General features: G+C 47.0%; 1 protein-coding gene across 1 annotated transcript in view; it reads left to right on the forward strand.

Annotated features, from left to right (window-relative positions):
- NOTCH3 (notch receptor 3) overlaps window positions 1-12436 on the forward strand; it is a 190294-nt gene that overhangs the window by 100798 nt on the left and 77060 nt on the right. Inside the window, exon 9 of the mRNA XM_069231695.1 lies at window positions 1309-1422. Coding sequence (XP_069087796.1) covers window positions 1309-1422 — 114 coding nt within the window. The remainder of the gene's footprint in view (window positions 1-1308; window positions 1423-12436) is intronic.

Below are 12436 nucleotides of genomic sequence, written 5' to 3' on the forward strand. Positions count from 1 at the left end.
AAACCAAGAGAGGAATGTTCTGGATTACCGGCCAGGACTTTGCTTCTTCCATGGAGGAAACCCATCCAAACATGAATTTTCAAGGGCCTTGAAATCCTACATGCAGTGGACTAAACATCTGTTACTTTTGATGGCCTTTCCCCAGACGATTGTTGCTAAGTGGGTAGTCTTTTGTATATCAAAATATTACAGCATTAGAGCAGTCTTTGAGTTGCTGAGACTTTGTGGTTGCCATCAGTGCTAAGGCAGTATCTGTGGCTTTCCAGAAACACGTACCCGTTGACATTTGCAAGGCAGCTACAGGGGAAATGCCATACACTTCACGTAAGCATTACTCAGTGGATACTTAATCCAAAGAGAACACAGTTATGTGCTGGAATTTCTGGCCCATTTATGTCCTTGAAGATTTGTTGGACACACGCAGTTTTCTCCCCGCCCATGTGTTTTAGTTTTTGGAATCAAATTCTAATCAGGGAGAAGAACAAATGTAGCAGAGTAGGAAAACTGTTTTTATGGAAATTCTGGTAGCCTTAGCTCTTGTGCTCTATCCTTTGCAACACTCTTCTAGTGATTATTTGCTTCAATGTGGCTCTTGAAAGAAACCTTGTAGAAACAGCCTGGACATGGTTGGTGAATCATGGACAGGGTCAGGGCAAGTCTTGTGAAGTTTTTATCACTTGAGTGTACCTTTGTGGTTTAAGGATAACGTCCGGAATTTCCTTCTTTTACTATGCGCAGGCATTTGCACATTTTTCTATCAGTCGGCACTGGTAACTCACTAGCATTTTGCCTCCACGTGTATCTTGTTTAGCTTTGTCTCCCAAGTGCTCTGAAACTAAGTTGTGCTGGTAAATCATGAGTATTATTGAAGCAGGGAAACCAGGGTGTTCATACCAAATTAACAAGGAATGTAATGTGGACTTCTGTTTGGTACGCAGCTCCTGCCTTATGGAAATTCTCTGTTTGCAGACCATTACATGAGCTTCCTTCTCCCACCCTGGCCGTCCTTGATGCATTAAGTGACCTCTGACTTTGAGGTGTAATCTCCTCTGCTGTTTGATGCACAGAAGGCATTCTTATACACTGACCCGCTAAGCTGTACACAGAGCTCTGGAACTCTGCATGCAAACAGAGCTTGCCGTTGAGGGATCCTGACGTCAGTGCATTCATGTATTGGCTTCTTTGATTTGTAGGTTATATCTAGGTATGTAACCTGGTGGGTGTGAAGTGTTTGTGTAAGTGGGATTGGGCATGCGTGCACACATAGTTTATCAGATTACCCCATTGATTAACTTTCTTCCTTTGCAGGCTTCACCGGCACGTATTGTGAGGTCAACATGAATGAGTGTGACAGTAACCCGTGTGTAAATGGCGGCGTATGCAAGGATATTGTGAATGGCTTCACCTGCACCTGCCCCTCCGGTAAGTACAAGCGAGTGCCCATTTTGATTGCGTTCATTGACTGTCTCCCTAACAGTTGTCAGACGATCTTCAGTATTATTCATTAGCACTTGACTATCTCCATGCATTTGTGGGATTTCCTGTTTCACCATGCCCATAGGTGGAGATATTCTGTTACTGGAGTGTTAGGAATATGCAAATGATAAACTAGATTGTAATTGGCTTGTCACTGCTGTGTGTCCTTCTTTTTTCCCTTTTCGTTTTAGGTTTGAGCGCAAAGCACTTTGTCCCTGCTGTAATCTCTCTATGGGCTTGTAACCACGTCCACCGCACGCCCATGAGTTTGGTTTGTGGGCTTGTCTTTTAAAATTAGCTTTCTTTCATTAGTGGAAGGCATGCATACGTCATGCCTTTTCCAGTGTTTAGCCTCCTCGAGCGCACCGGCCCACTATTGAAAACATACGAGGCTCTGTGTTTTTCGTATGGTTTCTGGACTACATTTTTCTATTTATTTCCTACGCAGTACGATCTCGCTGGGCAGTAGTCGAGCGCTTTACATCACATCGACCCTGTTACATGGATAATACGTGTGACTGGGAGTGAACTTCTCTTTTACTTATTATTTTCAATTTATGTGGCAAGAAATATCCAGTTCGGAATTTCCAACGCAAATAGCTCTTACTCGGATGACCCATTACATTGCAAATGCTTGTTTCTTTTTGCTGTCTTTTTTTTAAATTTTATTTTTTATATATACCCTCACACCCACCCGCCTACACACATCCACATTAGACACAACATCTAGCGCATTCCTGCCCTAAACCCGGCTCCAATATCCATTCACAAATATTCACACAAGGATACACTAAAAAGAATGGCATCGTAATGAGGAAAGATACCTTGAAAGTTATCAACCATCCGCATTTAAGAAATGGCAGCTGTGAACCCCAGCTGAATGAAAAAAGGGTAATGTCATCTGACATGTGCGTTCATGCCATTATACTCCACACAAGGCTGGCCGAAGCTGGCTAGGCTTGAGGCAGTATAGTTAATCTCTAAACCGTGCATTAGCCTGCTCCAGTCTTGCAGCCACTTTCCTGTTTGACTTGCATCAAAGCAGGAGGAAGCCCAACCAAGAACAATATCAACAGATAATAGCACACATGTTCTGAAAGCAAGTTAGGGCCATAGAGTAGGTGGTGGGACCTTGAATTTTGTGGGAAGCTACCCCCATAAATGTTGACGATTGTTGTGGTGTTCACTTTGTGCCTCTTAATTTTCCCACTCACACCCTCCATGCTAATGTTCCAGTACCTGTCCCACCTTGCCTGAAGGGTGACTGACAGTGGACTGGCTGGTCAGTTTTCTCGCTTTCTGTCCATTGTTTGTGAGGATACCCGCCCCCTTTCTCTGGAATGAAAAATCTGATTGACTAAACCCCTGGGATGGCACACCGTCTTCTTTGTACCCTCTAGCGAGCATCCTCCCCACGCCTGGGAGGGCCCTGTCAGAAAACACCAATTATCAAGGAGAACGTCCTTCTTGATTTCAACCTTTCTTCACTCACACAGATCACCCGAAAATAGGCAGAATCTATTAAATTTTATAACATGCTGCAAATCACCTTGCACTAGCGTCCGAATTCTAAGTAGAAAGGCCCACAATACGTTTTGGGTGCCATTCCTAGGTCGCTAGTGGCAGTGATGTAATGCTGTGTCTAGGTATGGCAAAAGCGATTTTCGTGCACCAGTTGCACTCCAGGCGCGCTGAAACAGCACACACTCATATCCTCAGATTTGGTTTTAATGCAGTTCTCGCTGAAGTATGATTTGATAGGGAAATGATGTGCAAATCCTTTGTTGTATTGTCTCAATGCCTTCCATGTAATCTACTAAATCAGTGGTTTCCACCCTGTGGTCCGGTGATCCCTGGGGGTACATGAAGCATCCTCAGCGGGTCCGCAACTGCTTAGAAAATGAAATAATATTAACAGATTAGGACCCCAGTTTTCAGTAATGACTCGACTGGATTCCAATATTGATTCTGTGGGGGTACCTGGGTTCCAGTAATGAAAAGGTGAGGGTACATAGAAGTCAAAAGGTTGGGAACCACTGCACTAAATAGATTTCTTGGTTGTAATCCGCTCCTTGATCATATGGTGTATTTATTCCTTTAGGGGTGATTATTTTGCAGCTTTTCGAAACCATCTGTCTGGTAGCCGTCCATTGAACCTTCTTCTTCTTGAAAAGATAATGCTCCATCATTCGCCAACCCATCTCTACACAACCTATTTTAGCAGTCCTGCACCTTCTTGGAAACCGTATAAAGATTATCAGCAGGGAAACGTTTGTTTCCATTAGTGCTCAATAATCTATTTTTTCACAGGTGAATGAGGGAGTGGCTCTTCATTAATTACTGGTGATAAATCTCTGCACCGGGTGAAAGCTCCAGTATTAAGTAAAGATTATGTATCAATTAACCCAGAGTGTCTTTCTCATGTAAAAGCAGTGTGCGCATGCATCAAGAGTGCTGAAATCAACAACTTAAGTTGAGAGTCTACGATGACTACCAAGGAAAGGTGTTTTAGCTTCCCCTGGTCTGAGTGTTGTTTCATCAGATATTCTTAGTTTAATATCCACTGGCACAAAACACTTGTGCGAAGGAGAGTGGTGAGTTGAGCGCTTATCCATGACGCCCCCTTTGGTCTGCAGGTGACTTGGTTGAAACCGGGAAAGGCCAACTAAGCTTTCCATCCTTCTCAGCTCCGCCAATTAAGTACCACTGAGTTTGGTAACCGTAACACCTGCTAGTTACATTGCCTAGAACTACCACACATTTTGGTATAAGACACTATATGAAAAGTTATTCTTGGAAAGCTGTTTTTCTAGTGTCAGCTTTTCTAGAGAAGATCAGTACTAAGTTCTGGCTGACTGCAGGTGAATTCCAGGCCATGTTTTCTGAGAATTAATTTGTGCCAGGACTTTTTTTTTTCCCCTCCAACATTTTCAGTTTAGCATGAGGCGGCATTCTCTTCCTCTCTATTTTTTGTACTAAAGCAATAAAAATGATTGATTACGAATTTTGTTCGTCTGACACCAAACCTATTTGAGCAGGTCTGGGTGTGAGCAGGCCATCGCAACACCTGGGCGATCACTGTGACAATCACTGAACCGAAGCCAAGATCGAAACCGCTCGCAGAAGGACATGGGCCCGCCTGCCCACTAAATGCTCTGGTGTCTGTTCTGCATTTGATTGGCCAGTCGGTTTGGTATGACTGCCACCGAGGCAAGGTATAAGCTGACCCTCTAGCATATCAGTGTCCATGTTTTGCATGAAGTTCTGCACACCAGTGTAGGGAAAGGATAATCAACAGTAACATTGAACGCTTCCCGTTTAAGGAATAAGGGTGATCTCCCTGAGAGCGAGAACAAAATGTGCGCCGGTGGGCCCTCCCGCTGAGAAGGGGGTAGGCTACCCTGTGCACTGAGATTCTACCCGCCTCTGATTCTAGATCTCTATCACTGCTAACTTCATCAAATTCATAAACCTGACGCTCTTTGTAGGTCCGAGGTTTGACAGCAAACCATCAAACCTCTATCACAACAGTATAGATGGAGACCTTTGGGTCCCACCCTTTTAACCATTGACTTTATTCAGCGAGCTTTTTTCAGCCACTGGTTAGAGACTTTGCCAATCAAGTCTTGACACATCCCAGTGGAGTATTCACCTCTCATCTGCTTTTTTTCCCGTTTAAGTGTATCCTTCCTCCTTCACACGAGTGCCTGCATTGAGCTGCACGAGGGACTACTTTACAGTTATAGCTGTCTGATTACTCTGGCTGGCTCCCGCGCCAGTGTCTCACTGCAGTGTTAGCACATTAAAACCATACCTTCTGGTGTTGCCAATGCTTGTTGGGAAAATAAATCATCCAGAGAATATTCAAATAATGTCATAAATGAACTGGTTTAAACTGTTGGTGCATCTCATTATTGGATGACGTGGCAGTCCACTAATGTAAGATGCAAATGACAACTTTATGCCTGTGGCATTTTGTTTCTTGTATTTTTTTGTGATTAAACTGAGAGAAAGATGTCCCTGTGGCTAGGTCCATGCTAAACAAATCCTTAAATACATAAAGTAAATAGAAAGTTGACTCTGCCGTGTCCGAGTCTGAGTTTACTCAAATGTAAATATTGAAACAAGCTATACAATGCTTTGTCTATTCGAACCAAAGTTATGGTAGTACTTTTCAAAAGACGTCCTTTTCGCATCCCAATAAAAAATCTGAGGCGATTCTAGGAGACGCATTACCAATTGAAACTTGTGTTTTTAGTCTCACATGGGATCCGCAGGGGTAAAGTATATGGTTATCGGTCAAGGTATATAGCTTTAGTCTTCAGTGCTGGGCTTCTACTCTGCTTCACCAGATTAACTTTAAAGCAGCTGCCATTGTCCTACAAATTTAATTTTACCCAGTCTCACATTTTCGTAAAATTGACAAAACCACTTTTGAAGTGCATGTGCTTCCATTCTGTTTGTGGTTCTCGGTACTCCGTACCTCTGAATAATAAACATAAGCTTTTTTGGTCACAGATCTGCCAGAAAGATTCTTTGGTCACCCAGATGCCTTAGTTTGTAATTTTGTAATTTCTGTGGTTTCTTAACAGTCTGAATGTGGTGACCTGTCATCCCCAAAAGCCGGAAGGTGTCCCCTTTTTCAGTTCAACAAAGATGGAAATACACTGTCAATACTGATCACTGGCAAGGCCCTCATAATAGCTGCATATGTGTCCAGCATGTACACACTCCCGGAGGGAGGTGGCTTCGCTGCCATCTCAACCCTAGTTTCTTGAAAGTAAGCTTTTTTTATAGCTTGTACTCCAAATCCACTAAAAAACTCACTTTCATCGAAGTCCATAGACAGCCCAGCCATTATGTTGCACACAGTAGAAATAATAAATCAGAGCGGGCATGGATCGGAGTCTTCACCAAGGTACTCATTCTTGGTGGTCTGCTGCTGTAGCAATGAGAACAGTGGTAATGTCTATCTAGAAATGGGGAAAATGCAAGAGCAGCTTTTTTCATGCTGGGTGCGGAATAAATCCTCGGTGTGGCATCGAAGTGCGTGCCGCTGGTTAAATGTGATTTCATGGAATACCATTACTGAGAAACCATTTCACCTGAACTGTTTAACGGAAGTTTGCAGGGCAAATGGCATTTACCATTTCATAAACACCTTTTCCTAGAATGCCCTTTTTTTTTTTTTTCATTCTTTTTTTTAAATTGGCCTTTGCATGTTTATTTTATAAGGTGTAAATGAAATTATTTCGGACCCTTACTTCAGGAGACATTAGTTTGGATGTATTTTTTTCACTGTCAACTAATTACTTCAAATGCTTTTAATTTGCTGACCGCTCACTACCCCTAAACACCATCCATTCCTGAACCCCCCCCCCCCGCACAACTCGTAAACACCAGTCACCCCCTGTAGGAAAGTACCCTCTTTTTGGCATGGTTACCCCCACTTTTTGCCTTCTGTCAGTGTGTTGTTCACTGGGATGCTGCTAACCAGGACTCCAGTGATTGTGCTCTCACTGTAGGACGTTGGCTCTGTATGCACTATTTCAAAGTACGGAATAGTATGCACAGAGTCCAAGGGTTCCCCTTAGAGGTAAGATAGTGGCAAAAAGAGATACTAATGCTCTATTTTGTGGTAGTGTGGTCGAGCAGTAGGCTTATCAAAGGAGTAGTGTTAAGCATTTGTTGTACACACACAGGCAATAAATGAGGAACACCCACTCAGAGACAATTCCAGGCCAATAGATTTTTGTATAGAAAAATATATTTTCTTAGTTTATTTTAAGAACCACAGGTTCAAATTTTACATGTAATACTTTACATGAAAGGTATTGCAGGTAGGTACTTTAGGAACTTTGAATAATCATAATAGCATACACAGTCTTCACATAAATCACATATAGCTATTTTAAAACCAGACACCGTGCAATTTTCACAGTTCCTAGGGGGGAGTAAGAGTTAGTTAGTTTTTGCAGGTAAGTAAACCACCTACGGGGTTCAAGTTTGGGTCCAAGGTAGCCCACCGTTGGGGGTTCAGAGCAACCCCAAAGTTACCACACCAGCAGCTCAGGGCCGGTCAGGTGCAGAGTTCAAAGTGGTGCCCAAAACGCATAGGCTTCAATGGAGAAGGGGGTGCCCCGGTTCCAGTCTGCCAGCAGGTAAGTACCCGCGTCTTCGGAGGGCAGACCAGGGTCGTTTTGTAGGGCACCGGGGGGGACACAAGTTAGCACAGGAAGTACACCCTCCGCAGCACGGGGCGGCCGGTGCAGTGTTCAAACACACGTCGGGTTTCTAATGTAAATCAATGGGAGACCAAGGGGTCTCTTCAGCGATGCAGGCAAGGGGGGGCTCCTCGGGGTAGCCACCACCTGGGCAAGGGAGAGGGCCTCCTGGGGGTCACTCCTGCACTGGAGTTCCGATCCTTCAGGTCCTGGGGGCTGCGGTGCAGAGTCCTTACCAGGCGTCGGGATCTAGGAAGCAGGCAGTCGTGGTCAGGGGGAGCCTCTGGATTCCCTCTGCAGGCGTCGCTGTGGGGGCTCAGGGGGGGGCAACTGTGGCTACTCGCAGTCTCGTAGTCGCGGGGGAGTCCTCCCTGAAGTGTTGTTTCTCCACAAGTCGAGCCGGGGGCGTCGGGTGCAGAGTAGCAAGTCTCACGCTTTCGGCGGGAAACGCAGTTGTCTTGAAGTTGCTTCTTTGAAACAAAGTTGCAGTCTTGGGTGAAAAGAGCCGCTGTCCTCTGGAGTTTCTTGGTCCTTCTAGAGCAGGGCAGTCCTCTGAGGATTCAGAGGTCGCTGGTCCTGGGGAAAGCGTCGCTGGAGCAGTGTCTTTAGAAGTGGGGAGACAGGCCAGTAGAGCTGGGGCCAAAGCAGTTGGTGTCTCCGTCTTCTCTGCAGGGTTTTTCAGCTCAGCAGTCCTCTTCTTCTTAGGTTGCAGGAATCTGAGTTCCTAGGTTCTGGGGAGCCCCGAAATACAGAATTTAGGGGTGTGTTTAGGTCAGGGAGGGCAGTAGGTAATGGCTACTAGCCCTGAGGATGGCTACACCCTCTTTGTGCCTCCTCCCAAGGGGAGGGGGTCACATTCCTATCCCTATTGGGGGGATCCTCCATCTGCAAGATGGAGGATTCCTAAAAGTCAGAGTCACTTCAGCTCAGGTTGCCTTAGGGGCTGTCCTGACTGGCCAGTGACTCCTCCTTGTTTTTCTCATTATCTCCTCCAGCCTTGCCGCCAAAAGTGGGGCCGTGGCCGGAGGGGGCGGGCAACTCCACTAGCTGGAATGCCCTGTGGTGCTGTAACAAAGGGGGTGAGCCTTTGAGGCTCACAGCCAGGTGTTACAGCTCCTGCAAGGGGGAGGTGATAAGCATCTCCACCCAGTGCAGGCTTTGTTACTAGCCACTGAGTGACAAAGGCACTCTCCCCATGTGGCCAGCAACATGTCTCGAGTGTGGCAGGCTGCTAAAACCAGTCAGCCTACACAGGTAGTTGGTTAAGGTTTCAGGGGGCACCTCTAAGGTGCCCTCTGGGGTGTATGTTATAATAAAATGTACACTGGCATCAGTGTGCATTTATTGTGCTGAGAAGTTTGATACCAAACTTCCCAGTTTTCAGTGTAGCCATTATGGTGCTGTGGAGTTCGTGTTTGACAGACTCCCAGACCATATACTCTTATGGCTACCCTGCACTTACAATGTCTAAGGTTTGGCTTAGACACTGTAGGGGCACAGTGCTCATGCACTGGTGCCCTCACCTATGGTATAGTGCACCCTGCCTTAGGGCTGTAAGGCCTGCTAGAGGGGTGACTTATCTATACTGCATAGGCAGTGTGAGGTTGGCATGGCACCCTAAGGGGAGTGCCATGTCGACTTACTCGTTTTGTCCTCACCAGCACACACAAGCTGACAAGCAGTGTGTCTGTGCTGAGTGAGGGGTCCCCAGGGGGGCATAAGATATGCTGCAGCCCTTAGAGACCTTCCCTGGCATCAGGGCCCTTGGTACCAGGGGTACCAGTTACAAGGGACTTACCTGGATGCCATGGTGTGCCAGTTGTGAAAACAAAAGTACAGGTTAGGGAAAGAACACTGGTGCTGGGGCCTGGTTAGCAGGCCTCAGCACACTTTCAAATGAAAACATAGCATCAGCAAAGGCAAAAAAGTCAGGGGATAACCATGCCAAGGAGGCATTTCCTTACACTCACCCTCTAAATTTGGTTGCTTAGGACTTGGCACACCCCACAATTGGCATATTGGTGCCCCCGTAGAAGTCCCTAGTGTATGGTACTTAGGTACCCAGGGCACTGGGGCACCAGGGGTTTCACACGGGCTGCAGCATGTATTGTGCCACCCATGAGAGAGCCCATGCAATATGCCTGCAGGCCTGCCATTGCAGCCTGTGTGAAAAGGTGCATGCAACCTTTTACACCAGGCCACTGTAAGTCACCCCTGAGGCAGGCCCTCCTAGCCCAGAGGGTAGGGTGCAGGGACCTGTGTGTGAGGCCACCCCTGCATGAGCAGAGGTGCCCCTACAACCTCCAGTTCCATTTCTCTGGACTTTGTGAGTGTGGGGAAGCCATTTTACCTGTGTACTGGACACGGGCACTACCTGTGATCCAGCTACATAATGGTAACTCCGAACCTAGGCATGTTCGGTATCAAACATGTCAAAATTATACCACAATACTGTTGCCACTATTGGTTGTATGATTCCATGCACTCTCAGGCTCCTTAGAGGACCCCCCAGCATTGCCCCTACCAGTCTTCTGTGGTTTTCTGGGAAGCCTGCCCTGCTGCCACCCCTCGGGCAGGTTTCTGCCTTCCTGCTACTTGACCAGCGCAAGCAGAGGAAGGCAGAACAAAGGATTTCCTTTGGGAGAGGGAGGCAACATCCTCTTCCTTTGAAAATGGGTGTTACATGTAGCCTGTCCAAGCCATTGGTATGCTTTGAAGGGCACATTTGATGCCCTCCTTGCCTAAAACGGTTTGCACCAGTCCAGGGAACCCCCCCCCCCCCCCCCCCCCCCCACACCCGTACCTGCTCTGACGCCAAACTGGACAATGGATAGGGGAGTGACCACTCCCCTGTCCATCACCACCCCAGGGGTGGTGTCCAGAGCTCCTCCAGGTTGCCACTTGATTCTGCCATCTTGAATCCAAGGTGGGCGGAGGCTCCTGGGAGCATCTGAGTGGCCAGGTCTGGCAGGTGACGTCACAGCCCCTTCTTGATAGGTGGTCACCCTTTTAGGTGACCAATCCCCCTTCCTGGGCTATTTAGGGTCACCCTCATGGGTGGGTCTCCAGATTTGACATGCAAGATTCCAGCAGGACTCCTCTGCATAGTTTACTTCATCTTCTGACAACCGGGACTGCAACTGGACCCTCCAGGAAGCGACAATATGCAACTCCTGCAACATTTTCTTCTGCTCCTTCCAGCAACTGCAACATTTACCTGGCTGTGCATCCTCCGAGGGTGAGGAGTCTTCAGCTTGCACAAGAAGTAAGAAGGAATCTCCCTTGGAGCGAAGGAGTCACTTCCCTGCATCCGCAGGCACCAACTATGACGACGACTGGCTGTGAAGATCCCCTCTACTCCGGAACTGCTTGGTTCCTGCATCACAGGTGGGTCTGGAGTGGTCTCCTTGTTCCTCTCTACCAGCTTCATAAAAACTTGGGAGATGGTATGGCCCTTGCCTCTCCTTGCAGGACAGCACCTCTGTGCACCGCGACTCTTGCAGCTACCAAGGCTTGTTTGTTCCTCCTCCAAGAGACCTTCAGGCTTTGTGTAGCTCCAGCACCCTAACCTGCAAAGCACAGTCTCCTGCCTGCTGCTCCAGCAACGTGGGACTTCTTCAGGTGTGCTGAGTGGGCCCCACTGTGACTCCTGTGCCTGCTGCCTGTGGGTCATCTGTGGGGGCTGCCTCTTCTTCTTGTGACTCTCCCAGCTGCTGAGGGTCACCTCGGACTCCCCTCCTTGGGTCAAGTCCCCTGGGCATTGCTGGTCCTCTTCAGCCTTGCAAAACCTTTTCTCCGACTCTTGCATTTGCCAAGGCTTGTTGGTGGTTTTACAGCACCACTGACTGCATCATGACTGACGATGTGGAACATCACTTGTATCACTACTGGAATGCCTCTTATGCACCTGTGCTGCACTGCTGATTTTCTTCATCCACCGTCAACCTGGTCCTGCATCAACAGAAGGGTGGGTTGTGGCTCTTGCCACAGCCAGACACTCCAACTCGAACTGGACTTGGTCGCCTTCTTTTGCAGCTTCTCTTCTGTCAGGATCCACGTTTGGTTTATGCTTGTCTTGGTCTTGCACAGTCCTTTTCCAAAGTTCTCTTGTGGGTTTGGGGAAAAAACAGGTACATACCTCTCCTATCCTGGTCCCTGGGGGTGGGGGGGGGGGGGGGGGGAACACCCTGGTACTTACCTTTTGGGGTTCCTAGTTCCTACAGCTCCCCTCTACTGATTCCACTTCCTTGGGTGGGGGGGGGGGAATGCCTTTCACATTTCACTTACTTAGTATATGATTTTGTCTCCCCTTAGGTCCTTCAGTACTTGCTATTGTTTTTACTATTCGCTATTGCTTTCTATGCTGATCACTGACTTCTAATGTGTCTAAAAGAGCATGTTTACTCAACTCCTAGTGGAGTGTTGCCTATATTGTATTTTTGTGTTTGTATTACTATAATAAGCAACCTTTATTTTTGGAATACTGTTTTTTTCATGTGTGTAAGTGCAGTGTGACTGTAGTGGTATTGCATAAGCTTTGCATGTCTCCTAGATAAGTCTTGACTATTCATCCACAACTACCTCTAGAGAAACCTGGCTTCCTAGACACTGTCTACAAATCACGAATATGGGATACCTGAACCTGTTATAAGATGATAACACCACAGGTGCTCACCACACACCAGGCCAGCTTCCTAAACCCCTCCTGCCCCTTTAACCCATTACCACACCCATCC

The sequence above is a fragment of the Pleurodeles waltl genome, chromosome 4_2 (genome assembly GCF_031143425.1).
Source record: "Pleurodeles waltl isolate 20211129_DDA chromosome 4_2, aPleWal1.hap1.20221129, whole genome shotgun sequence".
Lineage (NCBI taxonomy): Eukaryota > Metazoa > Chordata > Amphibia > Caudata > Salamandridae > Pleurodeles > Pleurodeles waltl.